The sequence below is a fragment of the Thalassophryne amazonica genome, chromosome 9 (genome assembly GCF_902500255.1).
Source record: "Thalassophryne amazonica chromosome 9, fThaAma1.1, whole genome shotgun sequence".
Classification (NCBI taxonomy): Eukaryota; Metazoa; Chordata; class Actinopteri; order Batrachoidiformes; family Batrachoididae; genus Thalassophryne; species Thalassophryne amazonica.
The window spans coordinates 12,814,529-12,833,729 of NC_047111.1; the positions used below are offsets into that span (position 1 = coordinate 12,814,529).

General features: G+C 43.7%; 1 protein-coding gene across 3 annotated transcripts in view; it reads left to right on the top strand.

Moving 5' to 3' along the window:
* Positions 1 to 18,548, top strand: part of nup98 (nucleoporin 98 and 96 precursor) — a 64,193-nt gene extending 45,645 nt beyond the window's left edge. For all 3 annotated transcript variants that reach the window (XM_034177597.1, XM_034177599.1, XM_034177600.1), the window contains 19 exons: positions 354 to 453; positions 565 to 678; positions 851 to 989; positions 1,308 to 1,485; positions 1,746 to 1,898; positions 2,495 to 2,731; positions 2,811 to 2,943; positions 6,988 to 7,244; positions 8,835 to 9,019; positions 9,124 to 9,386; positions 9,657 to 9,932; positions 10,013 to 10,170; positions 10,255 to 10,395; positions 10,475 to 10,623; positions 10,970 to 11,191; positions 15,484 to 15,725; positions 16,057 to 16,211; positions 17,236 to 17,347; positions 17,686 to 18,548. In XM_034177597.1, coding sequence (XP_034033488.1) covers positions 354 to 453; positions 565 to 678; positions 851 to 989; positions 1,308 to 1,485; positions 1,746 to 1,898; positions 2,495 to 2,731; positions 2,811 to 2,943; positions 6,988 to 7,244; positions 8,835 to 9,019; positions 9,124 to 9,386; positions 9,657 to 9,932; positions 10,013 to 10,170; positions 10,255 to 10,395; positions 10,475 to 10,623; positions 10,970 to 11,191; positions 15,484 to 15,725; positions 16,057 to 16,211; positions 17,236 to 17,347; positions 17,686 to 17,846 — 3,375 coding nt within the window. In that variant the 3' untranslated portion in view covers positions 17,847 to 18,548. The remainder of the gene's footprint in view (positions 1 to 353; positions 454 to 564; positions 679 to 850; positions 990 to 1,307; positions 1,486 to 1,745; positions 1,899 to 2,494; positions 2,732 to 2,810; positions 2,944 to 6,987; positions 7,245 to 8,834; positions 9,020 to 9,123; positions 9,387 to 9,656; positions 9,933 to 10,012; positions 10,171 to 10,254; positions 10,396 to 10,474; positions 10,624 to 10,969; positions 11,192 to 15,483; positions 15,726 to 16,056; positions 16,212 to 17,235; positions 17,348 to 17,685) is intronic.
* The last annotated feature ends 653 nt before the right edge of the window (positions 18,549 to 19,201 follow it).

The following is a 19,201-nucleotide window of genomic DNA, read 5'->3' on the forward strand; positions in this document are numbered from 1 at the left end:
TCTTTTAGATGTACGTACACGTGATCTGTCCTGACGGGTTCTGAGCTGTTTTTAACATCAAATTCTCTGGAGCCATCTCTTGATGATCTCTCAGAAACTTGGTGATGGCGTTCAGGCTGTGATGGTAATTAAGAAGAGGTCAGAGGGGTTCTACAGCTTTAGCAGAGAGTATCTGTTGGTGTCATGTGACCAGCATAACTCCTCGCCTAGTTCTCCTTGGAGTCAATAAAGCTGAACGTTTTCTTGCATCTTCTGGCACTCTTCCTGAGCTGGTTTTCCTTCAACCGTAACATTTTTAGGATCAGGTGACCTTTCTGTCCCTGTGACTTTTTTTCTCCTCCTTTCGTCCTCAGCTGAGCAGCGAGGAGGCGTCGACGTCTCTGTGCGAGGAGTCGCTGCAGGAGGACAAAGAGAACGAGCAGCAGATGTCTCAGCACTCGCCGCACCCAGCAGGTCAGGATCCACCAAACCCGAGCACGCCGTCAGCTCGATTTATTTAAAAAAAAAAAAACCAAAAAAAAAACCAACCAGTTTCATTGGGAATAAGGTGTGTTCTGTGTGCAGGATTGGTTCTCACTCGTTTGGGTTATTACACAATTCCCTCCATGGCTGAGTTGGCGAAGGCGGTGGATGAGGATGGACGGTGTGTGGTGGAGAACTTCACCGTTGGCAGGAAAGGTAACAAAGTTCACATGTTCAGTCATGAGTTCTCACCTTTAGTGTCGCTTTAAAAGAAAACTGAATTAAGATGATGCTGTTTTTGTTATTTCTGTCATTTGTCTTGATTGGAGGCTTGATCCCCGTTAATTACGGGGGCCGTGTGACTCTGTGCTGTGATTGGTCCTCACAGGCTACGGTTCAGTGTTTTTCCCCGGTGAGTTGAACGTCACCGGACTGAACCTGGACGACATCGTCCACTTCAGACGAAAGGAGGTCGTCATCTACCCTGACGACAAGCAGAAGCCGCAGCAGGGGGAGGGGCTTAACAGGTGACTGACAGTTCTCTGTGCATAGGCCATTTTTGGAAAAAATGTATTTTAATTTCCACCTTTATGTTGATTCTACTGCCTAATGATAAAATTGTTCCTCCTTAAAAATTAATTGGAAAATGATGTAGGTAAGAACATTTGTTTTTCTCTTTGAAAGAAACCATTTTAAACAGGAGTTTTTCTTTTTCTCCCCTTTGATTTTTTTTTTGTTGGTTTTTGTTGTTTTTTTTTCTTTTTTTTGTAGTAGTAGTAGTAATAGTTTTAATGTTTTTGGACGTCTGCGCAGTTTGAGCATTTTATTTTCGCGTGCGGCTGCAGGCAGGCCGAGGTGACCCTGGATGGAGTTTGGCCGACCGATAAGACGACCTGCACTCAGATCCGGAGTCCCGAGCGGCTGGCAGAGATAAACTACGAGGGTCGCCTTGAGAAGGCGTCGCGGAAACAAGGAGCACGTTTCCTGGAGTACCGGCCTGAGACCGGGTCCTGGGTCTTCGAAGTGAGTCTGTCTCTCAGACGAGGTTTTTGTACATTCCACGTTCACAGATCCACTGCTTTATTTATTTCTTTATTTACATTTGTTGTTGGCTCCAGTAATCAGTGAGCCTGTTTTCAGTGTAGAAGTTAAAGTTTAACTGGACCGACTGACCGGTTTGTTTTGGTCACTATCACACTGCCGAAGGTCAAATCCACCATCGTTCTCGTCTAAAATGGAATGCAGCAGCGAGACCATCATTGGCTCCGCCCACTGTCTTTCAGGTATCTCATTTCTCCAAGTACGGCCTCCAAGACTCAGATGAGGAGGAGGAGGACACACCGCCTGAAGCTGGCTCCAAGAAGCAGAAGACCGTGATGCCGCTTCCTCCTGGGCTGCAGTTAACCCGATCGCAGCAGGTGGCGCCACAGGCTCAGGTAGAGAGCTACAAACCCGCCATCACTGTTCTTTCATGTAGTTCTCAGGAGGCACATGGGCGCACACAGAGGTGGTGTCACCCAGCGAGCAGCTCTGCGCTTTAAGTACGTTACTGTCCCAGCATCCTGCTCTGTGCTACAAACTGCTTTTTGTCTTTTAAATCCTTTGCGTACCGCTGTGAACAAATTAAAATGGGTGCATTTGTGCTCATTACAATTAGCTAGCCTGCTGCCGTCTGACGGCGGTGCATTGTCGTCCCATGTGAGGCAGCACCATGTTTTATTACAGTGACATAAAAACTGCTCCGTCTCTTGCAGCTTTCAGACAAATCAACATTTTTAAGTCTGGCAACCATGCTGGCGAGATATCATTAAGCTAACTGCCTAAGCTTGTAGCGCTCACCATGCTAGTTTATGCCAGTAGCTGAAGTTCTCATTTTAAACATTCAGAGGTAAAAGCAGTGCTTTTTCGGGTCTACTTTTAATTCCAATAAAACTCCAAGATCCATCGGAATTGTTGACCCACTTAGATGTGGCTCATCTGGATTCAGCGACATCACGTCGCGGTGCTTCATTGAGACTTTGTGTGTTTCCAGCCCACTGTGGGAGGTGAGGTTCCGGTCACGGGGTCAGAGGTGGACAGTGACATGGCAGACATCACGCAGAGCTTCCCGACAGAGAGCATGCTGGGAGCAGGAGAGGACGGAGAGCTTGGCGGAGAGATGGACGCAGCCAGCTTCAAGCTCAGAGGTTCCATCCACACGGAACCCGAGTCTTTCTCAGCGTCCAGCCAGATGGTGTCCTCGATGGGGATCAACGCACACACGCTTCAGGTGGCGCCAATGTCCTGCCATAGAGCAGGTTTATGCCTATTCACTGAGACTAAAGCTGACCTGTCCTTGGTGTTGACAGATCATGAAGGCGTCTCTGTTGGCTGTGGATGAAGATGAGGTCGACCTGTTCCAGGATCAGGGAGCAACTTGGGTTTCAGCTGGTCTGGCCTCGCCTCATCCGGTCGCCCCCGGAGCTCAGAGCCGAGTGTCCAGTAAGAACGTCGTCTGACCCCCAAAACATGAATCTGCTGCAAATCATGACTTATCCCCCGGGCGCCTAATGGCGACTTCTGCTCCTACTGGCAATTAGGATGGGTTAAATGCAGTAGACATATTTCATTGTGCAGGAAACATGTTCTTCTGTGCATATGACAATAAAATTCCTTTGAATCCTTTGAATCCGCAAACCGTTAATAATTTACTGTAAACCGTGAATAAAATATCCCACTAAAAACGTGAACGCAGGTCTCACAAAACATCTATCATTCATGAAATTGTTTTTTGGTTGAAGTTGTTTTTGGGTCAATTACTTCAGTAAATCTTGATTGTAAACCCTATCTCTGGAAAATATATATATACATATATAGAAAATTGGGGGGGGGGTCACTACCAAAAGATCTGTGTCAAGGTGATCTTAATGTTTACACTTATTATTGTATGTATATTTTTAAACATTTTCATGGGGGAAAAAATGGTACAGTTTGCAAAATATAATTATTTTCCTCTTAATCATACTATTTATATGGTGGTCGTTTCTATAATTTGTAACATATTGGAAGGCTTAAATTCACTACGTAATCATTGCAAGCAATAACTGCACAAAATAATTTAAATTTATTTTCATTTATATAGCACCAAATCACAACAGAGTTGCCTCAAGGTGCTTCACACAGGTAAGGTCTAACCTTACTAACCCCCAGAGCAACAGTGGTAAGAAAAACTCCCTCTGAGGAAGAAACCTCAAGCAGACCAGACTCAAATGCTACAGATATAAATTACAGAACAATTCACAGACAAATATACAAGAAATGCTGTTGGTGCACAGGACAACACAAATACAATTATTACTTTTTATATAAAATATAATTGTTTTTTAGGGTCACATGTGCATTATATTTATTTAATGTGAATTTTACTCACTCATCTTCAACCGCTTATCCAAGATTGGGTCTGGGGGATCCTGAGGCGTTCCCAGGCCAGTGTGGAAATATTATCTCTCCACCTAGTCCTGGGTCTTCCCCGGGGTCTCCTCCCAGATGGACGTGTCTGGAACACCTCCCTGTGGAGGTGCATAATTCATGATTTAGGGGTTAACAGGATGATATTCACGATATTGTGATATTTGATTTTGCAGAGTAGGTTTTTTTTGGGGGGGGTTGTGTGTTTTTTTTTTTTTTTTTTTTTTTTTGTGGGGGGGGGGGGGGAGAAGCGGTGATGATGACTTAAAGGGGCGCTGTCCAGAGAGTGTAGAAATTAAAAACTCTGTTCCCTGCGTGATGCGATGTGGCACACATCACAGTAAACCAAATAATGAGACGTTACCCACAAATAATGAAAAACTTAGCCACTGTTCCTGCAGCCAAGTCTGGAGTTAAAGATATGTGGGAAGGAAGTTTACTTCAAATAGTGTTGAATTGCCAAATACAACGTCCGGTTCTCTTGAGAAAAACAAAAGCTTAAAAATGTGATTTTTGTGTTGGATAGTTGTTAAACATGTCTTCTTTGACTCTTCTCTGTGATCTCATGTCACAAAAAGCAAACAAATCACAAGTTGGCAAAATTTTCTCAATTATCAGCACCCATGGATGATGCGTATCGCGATGATTGTCGTAATGGGAGTCCAGTGTACATCCCAGCCCCAGAATGTCGGTGAAAATGTTAGCATGCTGATCTGTAGATATGTAGTGAACAGGCCAACATAAAAAGCAGTTTTTTATTTTCCAAAAGAAGAAGTTTTTTTACTTTTTCTTTTGCAGGTAGGTTGGTTGTCAGTCCATCTCTGTGCTCGATTAGTAACGTCGTTACCCAGCAGTGACGTCTGTCTGTGGATTGGTGAAGTTGATGCTGGGAATAGAACTACTGTAAATCCCCCCCCCCCCAACTTCTAATTTTTGTCATGAGCTGCTGTGGTGTCTTGTTATTCTGTTGTTGTATCAGCTTTTCTAAAAGTGTTTTTTGCAGTGAAATTGCAGGATCAATTGAAAATGGCAAAATATTTATATTATGTATAATACATTAAAATTAAAGGGAAGTTGTTGCAGTGAGACATCTTATTTATCTCTATAATCAGTATAGTAAAAATAATTTACTCCTTAATACCAGCATTTGTTGGTTGGGCTCTGCCAGGGCACTCGACTAGGGCAGAAAAAAAACACAAAGTTTGCTACCGTGTTTTACAGTTTAATGGCTGAGAAACAATCACAAAATAATATTTTGTTTGTCTCATTAACTTTTAATCAGTTGATCACTTTAAAATTAGTTAAGTTGCTGTTGGTATTTGCCTGGCTGTTCATCACAATAAAAACATCCACCTCAGGATGGCGCTCTGCCTAATGTTGGACAACTCACTTCCATCCTTGGTCTCTGCTCATATTCACACCCCCTCCAACAGAGGTTTGGGGGTGTGGCCACACTGTCCAAACGACAGTTTATCTGTCAGACTTGTAAAGTAACACTCCCCCTAAAGCGTCTGGCAGAACCTGCACCGTACAAAGATGTGGAAGTGAAGTCTGTGAGAGGTTACTGTTGACCGCTGCTGGCTGTAGGCCTGAAGGGGGATTATGTTGCAGCTCCATCCATTAGTAGTGCACATATTATTATATCCTTTGAAATGAGCCTATTTTACCAGCATTTTGGGCCTTCATTAACAACCCTCGACTCTGTCAGTATCACGAGTTGGTGTCTGCATTCTGAAATCAGCTGTCACTACCTTGAAATGTTATCAGGATGTAGCAGCACTTATTACTAAGTGAGTAAGTAAGTAAGTAAACTTTATTTATATAGCACTTTTCACAGACCAGGGTCACAAAGTGCTTCACATGATAAAATCAATAAATACAAAATAACACATGCAAACATTTAAAAGAAAATCAAGCTAAAATGCAATTTTAAAAAGGTAAGTCTTTTAAAAACATCGACAGAGTCTATCGAGCGAAGGGAGCAGGGAAGCTCATTCCAAAGGTGCGGCGCCACAGCTTTAAAAGATCTGTCCCCTCGAGTTTTAAAACAGGTATGGGAAACCATCAGCAGGTCCAGGTTGGAGGACCTCAGGCCCCTGGTGGACACATATGGTTGGATCAGTTCCTTGATGTATTCCGGAGCCTGCCCATGCAGAGCTCTAAATGTAAGCACCAGGATTTTATAATTTGTCCTAAACGAGACAGGGAGCCAATGCAGGGACTTGAGTATTGGGCTAATATGGGCTCTCCTGTGGGTGCAGGTCAGAAGCCGTGCAGCGGAATTTTGCACAACCTGCAAACGAGCCAGTTCTTTCTTATTAAGACACGTGAACAGGCTGTTACAGTAATCCAGTCGCGAAGATATAAAAGCATGTACAATCATCTCTAACTCTTCAGAAGACACCATTTTTCGAAGTTTAGAGATATTCCGGATCTGGAAAAAACAATTCCTAACTAACTGTTTCGTATGATGTTCCAGAGACATCCCTTTATCCAAGATAATGCCAAGATTGCGCAGGCTGCCCTTAACTGAACTATTCAGTTCACCAAGGTGCAGCCTGATAGCAGGCACGGCACTCTCCGGAGCAACAATCAATGTTTCAGTCTTATCAGAGTTCAGCTGCAAGCTGTTTTCACTGAGCCATTACTTAACTTTGGAGAGACAATTGGTTAAAGAATTGAGTTTCTGGGTCTCAGTTGTTTTAAAGGAGCAGTACAGCTGCAGGTCATCAGCATAGAGATGATAGGATACGTCACAAAACTGCTGGATCAACTTGCCAAGAGGGATGATATACAAAAGAAATAAAATAGGTCCCAGAACCGAGCCCTGCAGCACACCCCACAAAAGGTCAGCAGACTCAGACATCACATTATCAACAGACACACTAAAAGTTCTACCAACCAGGTAGGAGCTAAACCACTCTAATACAGGACCCGGCATCCCCACCAGATCCTGTAGTCTCCTGATCAGGATGCCATGGTCAACTGTGTCAAATGCAGACGAACCTGAATGCTTGAAAACCTGTTCATTCTCTTAGACGTCCGTCCTGTGACTTTGGGTTTTGTTTATCTTTGCAGGCGGGGGTCTCCTTCAGGCTCGTTTTACCTCCAGCCTCCTCCCTCAGCTTCCAGACTCTCCCAAAGCTCCGCCCCCTCCTCCTTTATCCTGGGCGTCTCCATCTGCGGCCGATACCTCCTGCCTGACAAACTGGATGGGGACGGCACCGTCCAACTTCCTGCAGCCTCCCCGAGATCCTGAGCCGAGCATCCGGACGGTGGGCATCTGTCGTCTGGGTGGCCTCGTGTCTCAGGAAGACTCGGTCACTCAAGGAAAGGTTTGGCCATTTCTGCTTCTTCACAGGAAATCTTAAAAACGGCAAAAAATGTCAGGTATTGAGCTCAAGTAAAAGTCACAACCAAAGAAAACGTTTTGGAATGCAGCTGTACAAACTCCGACAGGTTAGATTTTATTTCTTTTGAGGGTTGTTAAAACATTGATACTAGGGTTAGACATTGAGTTGCAGTGAAATTGATGCCACCAGCGGCAAGTTGTTCATGTCCTCACTCAGAACTGCTGTGTGAGTCCACATGTGCTCATACAGACATGCGCTCCCACAAAGCAGGTAAAGATCCGGTTTTAGCACTTTGCTAGCAGTGGAGTCAGCGCACTGTGCCACAACGTTACCACAGCAAAGACGGAGAGAATAATCACGGAGCGTTGTTTGAGATTACACCATGTGTTTTTAGTGTTAAATCAGTCCGCTCGGCACAGGAGGCACAGTGAGTGTCACGTGCTAATGTTGTCTGAGATGGAAAACCAGTGTTGCCATGTTTGTGGAAATACAGGCAAAGCAGCCCCTGAAAAGTAACAGAAAAACCAGTTAAAAATATGCCCGCACAAAACCATAATTACAACTCTGATCATCCAATAGCTTTGCTATCGTTTCAAAATGTGCTAAAACATCGACAAAATAACGGTGTTGAGTGGGTCAACATTCAAACAGGTCTACGGATGTGGACCACTGGAAACGTCTGCTTTCATCAACTCTGAAAACATCATGGGGGGTGTGTTTGTGTTGTACAGTAATCATCATCGCCACTGAGTTTTTAAAATGCCTATCACAAAGCTTTATTTTTTTTTATGACATTGTGCAAGTTTTATAAGTCCGCGGACACTGATTTATGTGTTACAGATACAAATCTGTGTCCTCGGATTCGAGGAAGTGTGTCACATAACGATGTCGGAGAGGGGGAAGATGGCAGGCAACACGGTTTGAAAAAGTTTAATAAGGACAAGAATCCATGGAATTGACGCTGAGTTGAATTTAAAGTTTGTCGTCATGAACACAGATAAAAGAAACTGGAAAAGCTCACTGCATCTTGTGCCCTCAAGAAACACAGTAAGAATCTTTTTGTCTCTGGAAAATAAACATTGTGCTGTTCAAACAGGATGTCAGACAAGATTAGGTGACTTTTTTTTAAATGAATCTAGACTTTCTTTCATTGGAAAAAAGACACTGGCTTTGAGAAGACATAAATAAGTCAGGTTGTTTTGGGAGAATTTTCACATCATTTACACACACACGCATTTCAGTTATATTCTTATATATTACCTCAGACAACCTAAAAATTGTCATTGATAATGTTTGTTATTCTAACTTTCATAAAAAAAATGCTAGTAATAATTATTCAGATGTATCAAGTATCTGAATTGAATTTTTTCTCGTATTGTGATGACCCTAAAACAGATTATCCAGACGATTTAGGTGACAGTCGTTCACTGTGTGTAAGGGGTGGCAACTGTCCACATGCTTTACTGGGACAGGCCCGTTTGTTTTTATGAGTGGGATTTTTACACTCACTGCTGCCCCAAGTGGTGGTCAGCAGGAGTGACAGGATCATGACCTTTTCCTTTTTTCTTTCAGGGACGTCTGTTGATGGATGCTGGGTTGTTTGCAGGCCGTTCGTTTCGGGTCGGCTGGGGTCCAGGCTGGACGCTGGCACACTGCGGCCGCCAGCTGAGCGCGCCGCCGTCCAAACTGCTCGACCAAGAAGATCGGTCAGCCGGCACGGACTTCAGCTTCCTGCCGAAACCTGCCAGGAGGAAAACGTGAGTTAAAACACTGGAGAAAAATGTTGGAACCGATCAGATTTGTTTTCCCTTAACCACAGAGTTAAACGGTGAACTCTTCTTGTTCAATCCTCTTCCTGCAGACTGACCGAAACCCCCTTTAAGGTGTTTGTGGAGCAGCTGGTGGGTCTGCATCCTCCAGGATGGAAGTGCAGCATTGAGGAGGATGTAGATGATCACCAGGAAGTGCTGCAGCGCCCTCTGGAGATCTGCCTGAAGCACAGCACCGTCAGCATCTCGCCAGCTTCTGCCTGCCCCGTCATCCGACCGCAGGCCGGTGTGGCGGCACTGCACGAGTACGCTGAGTGGGTCACCGAGCTGTGCACCAAGCAGGATGGTGCAGACCGTAAGTTATTTGGTACCAGCAATCCATGGGGGGGGGGTCTGAGTCCCTGTCAGCCCCAAGAAGGGCAAAAGATGACATGTTTCACTCTGATCAAATTATAGCTGAAAAAACTGCTGGGTTCATTGATCCTGAATCCTTGATGCCACTTTGCCCATTTTGGTCAAAAAGCTTCAGATTAAGATGATGTCACATGGAGACGGGTTTCCTCAGAGAGGCTGCAAACGGAGCATTTGGGTTTGCTTTGCTGACTCTGTGCTTTTCTCCCTCCAGCTGTGGTCAGTTACTGGGCCGAGGTCTGGACCCTGTGCGAGGCCCTGTGGGGGCGTTTGAGCCCCGTGGACCAGGAACTCCACCCCGAATCGTCAAGCGACTATCAGCAGCAGCTGGAGAGACGGCGGGCTTTCTCTGCCTGGCTGTCCCGCGGCGCCACCTGTAAAGTGGACGAGGAAGTGACCATGGCGCGAAAGGGTCGCCACGTGGAGGCCATATTCAGCTACCTGACTGGCAACCGGATCAGTGAGGCGTGCCGCCTGGCCCAGAAAGAAGGTTAGACATTCTGCAGCATTGCAAACTTGGTATTTTCTTTATGTTCAAGTTGCTCCAAACGTCTGTCTCTCCGTCCTCAGGAGACCACTGTCTGTCCCTGTTGCTGTCCCAGGCCATCGGCTCACAATTCTGCCGGGACCTGCTGGACCTTCAACTGGCCGACTGGAACCGAATGCAGACCGACTGCTACGTGACGGAGGAGCGACTCCGGATCTTCAGCCTGCTCGCTGGCAAACCGGTACAGGGTTCGAGTCGTAGAACAGGAAGTTCAAAACGTCTCTCTTTTCAGATTTGAATTTTATTTTATTTTATTCTGCGTCAGGTTTGGCAGTCGTCTCAGTTGGTGGTGAACGTTTGTTCTGAGTTGGACTGGAAACGCTGCCTCGCTGTCCACCTTTGGTTCGTGCTGCCGCCGACGGCCTCAGTGGCCGACGCCCTCGCCAACTACGAAGCTGCCTTCCAGGTGTGAATTTGTTTTCTGCTTCTCTTCCTTTAAAGCGACGCTGCTGCAGAATGAAAGACTTCCTGTTTTCCTGCTGCAGGGTTTGAGTGACGGGGGAAAGTACGCGTGCGCTCCGCTGCCTCCGTACCTGGAGGCGGAGCCTCTGGACATGGAGAGTGATGGGGAGGCGGAGTCTAAGCATCCGCTGTATGACATGTGCTTCCACCTGCTCAAACTCTACAGTGACAGGTAGACGATCAGCCAATTAAAAAAAAAAACTGAAACTTTAACAGGAAGTGAGCGCACAGATAACAAAATAAAAGTTTACTTTAAAGACCGGAAGTAGTTATTAAATGTTTGTTTTAAGAACTTGTAAAGATGAATTAAAATGTAAACGTTCGTCTGCAGTCTGCTTTAGTTTTAGGTTTTCATTAGTTGTTTTTTTTTTTTTTTTTTTTTGGTGGTTGTTTTTGTGTACGTTTGTCAATAAAGCTTCATGTAGCAGCCATGCGTTTGGCATCAGGTGATGTTCACAATGACCGCCTGGTGGGGGCGCTGGCACAGCGTTGGTCTGACCGTGGTGTTGTGTTCACAGACACTACAGCCTCCAGCAGCTGTTGGACCCTCTGACGGTCACCTGGCAGCGTCTGGACTACAGGCTGAGCTGGCACCTGTGGGGGGCGCTGCAGGCGCTGCACTACAGTCACCTGAGTGTCTCACGGCAAGGCCTCCTCCACACCGGCTACGCAGCCCAGCTGGAGAGCGCCGGCCTGTGGCACTTAGCCATCTTCATCCTGCTGCATATCCCGGATCACATGTAGGTCCACAGTATTGGATCCAGGACCAACAGTTCCCCTCTAGTAGTCTGAGACATGATAACGGTAAAAACTCATCGTAGCAGTTTGAAAATGGCTGAAAACCTTAAGCTCTGTCTGTAACCACGCCCACATACCTGACCATGATTAATGCTACATAAAACGCACAAAACACCATAAAATTTAAATAGAATTTCAAAGAACATCTCATTCTGAAACGGTTTGAACCAAAGATGAGACGTGGAAACTGAGTTTTTGACCTAACCTGGTACAAACCAGTTAAGATCAAAACTCCTACTTCTGAGCGCATTTGTATCACAGGGATGAGAATTTTCTACGGATTTCAGAGTTTTTCTGGGTTTCTGGGCCATTTTTGAGATCAGTACATCCATTGAGAAAAATGTTGGGTGTGTGGTGCAGCATGGGATCATCCGTGTGCGTTAAATCTTTCCTCATACACATGTGAACCATAATAGCGCTGCGGAAAGTGCACGCTAATGTCATTGGTTACTTTTTCTACAACAGCGAACTTTCAGCCAGTCAGAATCTGTGTAAATCTAAAGTCACTGAAAGCTCCCGGACGTGGACATTTTGAGTCTCTACAAGTTTGATCAGTCGAGCTGCGTCTGTAACATCGCGAGGGACGATGAAGACCACGTTAAAGACCTCGATAGTGGTGTTAAGAAGAAAGGTTTAGTGGACATGTTTGGAGCGTGACATGGACAAAGGCAAGACTGTATTTGTCCGTAAGGTTGAGCTCCCCGGTTAAGCCCTGTGCACGTTATCTTCGGATTTCATCAATCAATCAATCAATCAACTTTTTTCTTGTATAGCGCCAAATCACAACAAACAGTTGCCCCAAGGCGCTCATCAACGAAACCTTGAAAGAATACTGCAAGATGAAGAAACGTGTGATAAAGTTAAGATTAAACGGACTAATCTGCTGGGGTTCAGAAGAGGCCCAGTGAGCCCCAAAGCCCACAGCATTTGTACCGCTCAGCGACATCCAGTACGCCAAAATTCATGCGATTAAAATGTGTTGACATTCACTGAAATTTCTAAGTGTGGTGCAGTTACTGTGCACGTTCAGTGCTTCAAAACCAGCATTTGTATACGGATTTTTGTCAAAAATTTGTTTCCGTGTTTTGTTTATTTCGTCATATAAAACCCTTCTTCATCTGTGGTGTGTATGGCAGCCAGCATCCTTGTTGTTGTTACAGTGCTGCCACCTGCTGCATCAGTCTGTTATAGCAGCACTAAATCCTCTCCATGAGTCCAGTGTTTTTAAAGTATTTAAAAAAGTTAACACTTCCCCTCTGACTTGACCTTATGGCTAAAATACTTCTAACAGAAACTTCTTTCAAGCTTTACAATTGATTTCCTTCAGTTTTTACTCTTTAACAGATAAACCATTCAAAAATGACAAAATATATTTTGCCTGCATGTTGAAATCATCCTGCATCAGTTTTATTTATTTATTTTTTTTGGTACAGCTGGTGCTCAGGGTGTGTGTGTGTGTGTGTGTGTGTGTGTGTGTGTGTGTGTGTGTTTTTTTTTTGTGTTTTTTTTTTTTTATGATACTATGCTTTTTGTGCCTGTGTGGTTTCCTGCTGACTGACATCAGTAGTCGGGCTGCAAACTCGCATTCTGTGAATTAGGAATTTATTATGGGACAGTAATTTGTAAGCAAACATTTTACATGTAAATTTTTAAATTAATAAAGTCACTGTTTTATCCCACAAATGTTGCTTTGACAGGTTTTAATCTCTTTAAATGATGTATACATACTTGCATGAAGTTTCATTATATTTCAGAGCTCAGTGCAGGTTAAAGACACTTGAAGTTCAGTGATATCTGTCCAACGCTGTGGTGTTTATAGTAAGAACGTGCTGCAGCACGAGGCAGGTATCACTGAAAGAAAGTCTACACAGACAGATTCTGTTATCTCCACAAACTCCAACATACAAAATAATGTAACATGGACATTCTTGAAATGCCTCTAAAATGCTAAAAACCTGTGGGCCACCGCTGATTTTCAGTTTTTTTTTTTTTTTTTTTTTTTCTTCCTTTGCCCATTCTCATCCCTGGTACTGATGACTGGGGGCGGGGCCAACGTCACGTACTGTGAATCACGATTACTCAAAGTGACAACAGACCAAATTTATTCACTGTTATCACAAAAATAAAATGAGCTCAAACTTAGTTTTCTTTTCAAATGTTTGGTATGAAATACGGGCAGATATAGAGATCTGCACATCTAGGGTTGGGTATCAGTAACCGGTTCTTTTGGGTATCGTTAAGAAATGATTCAATCCACTGACACAGCTTTTTGCTTAACGATTCCCTTATTGGTCCTTCAGAGGGGCCATTGTTTTTGGGGGTATTTGTCAGGAAAATGATCATTTCTCTACGTTGATTATAGACCCTGCAGCGGGTCTGTAATCAACTGTTTCTGCAGCATGGCTTCGCTTTGAACCTTGAACCAATTGAAGCAGTGCTTCGATCTGCTGCTTCGTTGGTTCTTTATTTCATTTCGCTTTATCTTAATTTTCCCCCGCTAAAACCCTAAAGAGCATATATCTGAGAGTAATATTTACCTTTATGTTGAACCGACCTGTTATGGTCTTCTGAAACAGTTGATAGATGTATTTTAGAACTTAAAAACGGGGTCGATGCTAACACGTTAACATGTCTATGGCGTTTTCAATGTTATAGTTAGCATTAAGCTGTTCGCATCTCAGCACGTTTTGTACATTTGTTTTCTGTATAATAATTAATGGCTCAGCGTTTGTCATAAGAGTCAGATGTATTAAAAATTGTAATATATTTAAAATGTATTTGTTTATATATGTTTAATAGCAACATCAATAATAGTAATAACTAATAAAACCAACTAACAATGAACATAAACAAAATAAATATAGAAATAAATAAGTGCTTCCTGTGAACACCTAGTGACTCAGGGATAAAGTGACACCTCCACTTCATCCCTGTTTTATTTAAGTTTAATGACAATTTGTTTTTTTTTCATATTTTCAATGTGTTAATTTCTTCAGTGATTTCCTCCAGAACTATCTGCCGAGCTAGAAAACTGCTGCATCCTAGTAAGAGCAGAATACTACTGGAATGAATTTGAATAAGGAAAATTGGGGTTTTTTTTCTCACCTAAATGGATGCTGCACTCACTGCAGTTTATTGTCTGGAATAGTCCCAGATTGGATTTCAGAGCTTCTAGAATTCAAACATTTTCACGTGGGTGGTGTTGAGGGGGTAATTTTGGGTTTCAGCTTTTTTGTTTTTCAACCACTTTCATCCCTGAATGTCAATTGTGAGTCACTTTTGTGCGGATTAAAGTTGCTACTGGGACCTCCTGTCTTATTACGAGAAAGAAACGAGAATTGTCCTCTCTTCTGTTCACACAGCTCCAAACGCTGCGCGGCTCTCTGCCGAATCAAGTTAGAACGATAGAGTCCAGTCGGAATTAATAAATTCAAAGTGAAACACCATTTAAATCAAATGACGCCTCTTTCCAAATGTGATACAAACAAACTGCAATAGATCAAAACGTTTTTTTCTTAGTATGTTATGTGTATGTTCAGTTAAATGTGAAAATTGGAAAATAGTGTTCAAAACTCCCCCCCCCCCCCCCCCCCGCCCTCCCAAAATGAGACGTCCTGCGTTGACAGGCAGCAGCCGGCTCAGCTCAGAGGTACGGAGAGACATTTATGCCAAAAATGTCTGAAAGGAAATGCTTTTGACAAAAACTAGAGTTTATTTTTATTTATGTCCAGAGATCAAGGATCCAGTGACCAATTTAAAATGTTGACATAGAAACCTGTAAAGTCTACTTTTAGTACACAGAAAATTTACAAGAGGTATCGATAAGGAATCGGATTGATAAGCCGAAGCGATAATGGCATCGATATCGATAAACTCTTATCAATACCCATCCATAATGTCATCCATCTGTTTTCACTTGTTAGCGCAATATCTCAAGAACCAGTTTCCTAATTACTTTCACATTCATCATAAGTGTGTACGTGGGTGATCCCCGACACTTTGTGTTACTGATTTGTGGGGACCAGGGACTTGTTCTTGATGACATCACTTCTGGGGTGGGCTTTAATTTGAACGTCTTACTGTAATTCCACGGCAAGACAGGATTGACAGGACTGTGGTCCAGTCAGCTTTTGTTTAAGCCTGGCAACAGGTGCAAAATATGACGTGACGTGATTATCAGTTTGACTGATTAGTTACTGATAGAAAAATTAATCATTGGCGTCTTTTGTTTCAGACAGCGGGAGCGAGCAGTCAGAGAGATGTTGACCCTCTACTGCCCCCTGCTGGAAACTGATGAGTCTGTCCAGAGGGAGCGTTTCCTGACAGAAAAGCTGCTCATCCCGGAGCAGTGGATCCACCAGGCCAAAGCCACACGAGCTCGCCGTGACGCTGACAGACACCAGGAGGCGCTGCACCTGTTCCGGGCCGGATACTGGAACCAGTGTCACCGGCTGTTGATCCGACAGCTGGCCTCAGGTACGCACCATTAGGAAGAAAGGATTTTAGTCCCAGTTCCACATCAGGGTGTGTGTGTGTGTGTGTGTTGTGTGTGTGTGTGTGTGTGTGTGTGTGTGTGTGTGTGTGTGTGTGTGTGTGTGTGTGTGTGTGGTTTTTAACCCTAAAGTGTCCAAACTTCACTTCTCAAAGAGAAATGGAGAAGAAAAAAAACAAGCATTTGATCTAAAATCCTGAAATAAAGAACATTTGTCTATGTGTTGTAGAATTAGATTCTTCAGACTTTAAACTAATGGCTTGTTTTTGGGACTAAAGTCTGGGGTCCAATGTGTCCACCCTGTGGTTTTTGTAGATTGCATCATTAACGACAACCACGACTACCTGCTGGAGTTCCTGGAGGGACTCGCGCTTCCTGAACACTGTGCCAGCATCCAGGACTGGGACTGTGCGGGTCGGGTTTTTCTAGACTACATCAGGGTCATCAAGAGTCTTCAGAACATCCAGCAGGTTCTTTCTCAAACTACATTCCAGTACAAACTTTACGAAGTGCAGAGTGACTGGCAGCTCGTCTTGGTTTGGTCACTGTGGCAACATGAGCCCAAGAGTAAATTCAAAGTGAAAGTGAAAGTGCAGCTTGTAGGACATCTGTATTCCTCTAGAGAATTAATTAAAAAATACCATCAGCAGAATGCAGCACTTTTAAATGCCGCTAGTTATAATATAAATTATAAAAATCGTAACCAGTTAATATACCTGCACAGTGCTTTAAGTTTACCTGAAAATGTTTTATTTTACAAAATATATCTTGCCATTTTTGAATGGTTTATCTATTAGAGTACAAACTATAGGAAATCAATTGTAAAGGCTGAAAGAAGTTTCAGTAGGAAGTATTTTAGCCATAAGGTCAAGAAAATACTTGGACACCGGACTCGGGAGGGTTTAGTACTGCTGTAACGGACTGATGCAGCAGGTGGCAGCACTGCAACAGTAAAGGATGCCGGCTGCTGATAAACACCACAGAGGAAGAAGGGGGTCATTTGTTTTTCTCCACAGGGTCATGTTTTGAGGAAAAAGTGCGTTTCATGTCAAAATAAAGCCATAAAATATATATTTAATTTTTTTAAGTTAGCGGTTTTATATTATGAAATAAATGGGACATGGAAACTAATTTTGATGGAAATCCGTATGCAAACGGACAGAAACACCAGAGGGTGCCATCTTGGAAGTACTAATGTTATGATGTCAAAATAAAGGTTTTGAAAATGAATCTCAAAAAATTTCAGAATAAAGGAGGCACACCATCGTGCCATGTGCATAGACGTTTTTCTTTAGATGGTTGATGTGTTACCATGGTTACTGAGCGGATCCACTTTTGTCTCACTTAAAACAGAATTTGTGAAACCATTTTTCGCTAAAAAGATCTCAAATGGAATCTTGGGCGTAGAATCCACATGGCCTGCTGGTGACACCGCTGCCCCTTCATGGTCTTGGTTGTCATGGTGACAGTGTAATGTGTTTGTGTCGTTGTCAGACTGAGAACGCCGATACGAACTGGGAGCAGCTTTACACTGAGGTCACATCTCTGTGCAGCAGAATCGACCTGCTGCCGTGCGCTTTTGCCAGAGACCGGCTCGCCCAATCAGGTAAGAGAACGATGAAGTCATGCCAAGATGCCAGAAGTGATGCATGGTCCAACCGTGGGCGGGCCCACGCCAGTTTCAGGAGTGTTTACCAGAATTATAATCTGCATTTTTCCACAAATATCACAAGGGAGCCTCTGGGCTACAACAGCCCCCTCCCATATGTGACATAATCTCCTGGTGATGTCACAAAGGTTTGAAATTTCAGGCAGATTGTCATCGTAAAATGTCAAAGGTTCAAATGTTTTTCAGTCAGACTTTTTTTTTTTATGAACACTTTCTTGTTTGGAAAATCCACTTCTAACTAAACCCCACCCCCGGCCCCTCCTCCCTCCTTGTAGAGATGGCAAAGCGTGTGGCGAACATCCTGCGCGTGGTGCTCAGCCTGCAGCATGGCGAGGCGGCGGCGGACTCGTTCAGCATCCCGCTGGCTCAGCTGGCGCCGCACGTCACCCGCCTGCCGATGCCGGAGGACTACATGCTGGAGAGCTCCGCGGCCTGACCCAGTCCCTACCTGCATCAGCTGATCATCAGCCAATGAGAGCGCAGAACAGCGGCAGGGAAATCTGCTCAGGAATCTGACCCTGCCCACCACAGGAAAATGTGTATCCGTAGGGCTTCTGGGCGAGTCGTGTTCGGCGCTGACCTGAACGTTTTGGTTTTGAGCGATATTATTACACGCTCGCCACAAATCAAGAGTTTGGCCTCTGACCCTATGAACACATTCATGAACGATTTATCTTTATATTAAAGAAGAGCGCCACCTGATGGGGGAGGGGATAAAAACACAAAACTCATAAAATGGATCTTGTTCTATTCTTTAAAAGCTTTTTTTGTTTTGTTTTTTAATGTTTGTGTGTAACAAGTGTTTTTTACAGCACTTTGTTTTTTTTGTTTTTTTTTTTTTGTTGTTTTTTTTTGTTTTGTTTTTTTGTCTAATTAAAGTCTGGTGTTTGGATTTCAGAAGCACAACATGCACAATGTGCACGTTAAAAATTATTTTTGTAAAGTCAAATGAAATGTATTTTTAATCATCTGTCAGCAGACACAAACTGATCTTGGATCAGACATCGTGTGATTGGCTCGTCTAATTAACAGCTCAGGTTTTTGTTTTTTTCCTCTCAGCTTGTTGAAGGTCTTTGTGTCGGACTCGACGCGCGTGTGCATGTTTGATTTGTCAGATTTTGAAATAAAGTTTACAGTAGAGCAAAAGCGTCCATCAGGATCAAATTTATTGCCAAGAAAGTTCTCACATACAAGGAATTTGATCTGGTGTTTTTGTTGGTGTGTAAACAATAATAATAATAAAAAAAGGAAAAAATACTTCTGTAACAAAAGCCAAACTGGCAAAACTATGTTCACTGTTAAATATAACGGGTGGGACTGCAAAAGCATGTGATTGGTGTGTGCACATGTACAGAACCTTACAGTACAGGGACACCCAGTCTGGGGGGAGGGGGGTTTGAAGCGGGGTAAATGGGGTCTCTGGCATTATTTATATTTCTAGCTGCAGATGGAAATGTGTTTTTGTGTCTTAAGGTTTTGGTCCTGATGGACCTCAGCTGCCTGCCAGGGGGGAGGGTGACAAAAGGTTGGTGTCCTGGGTAGGGATGGGTATTGAGAACCCGTTCCTTTCGGGTATCGTTAAGAAATGTTTCGATCCATCGACATCAACAAGCTTTTTGCTTAACGATTCTCATTGTTCCTTCAGGGTGGCTGTTGTTTTGGGGGTGTTTGTCAGGAAAATAATTTCTCTACATTGATTACACACCCTGCAGTGGGTCTGTAATCAGCTTTTCTGCAGCTTGGCTTTGCTTTGAACCTTGAACCAATCGAAGCAATGATTCACAGATCAAA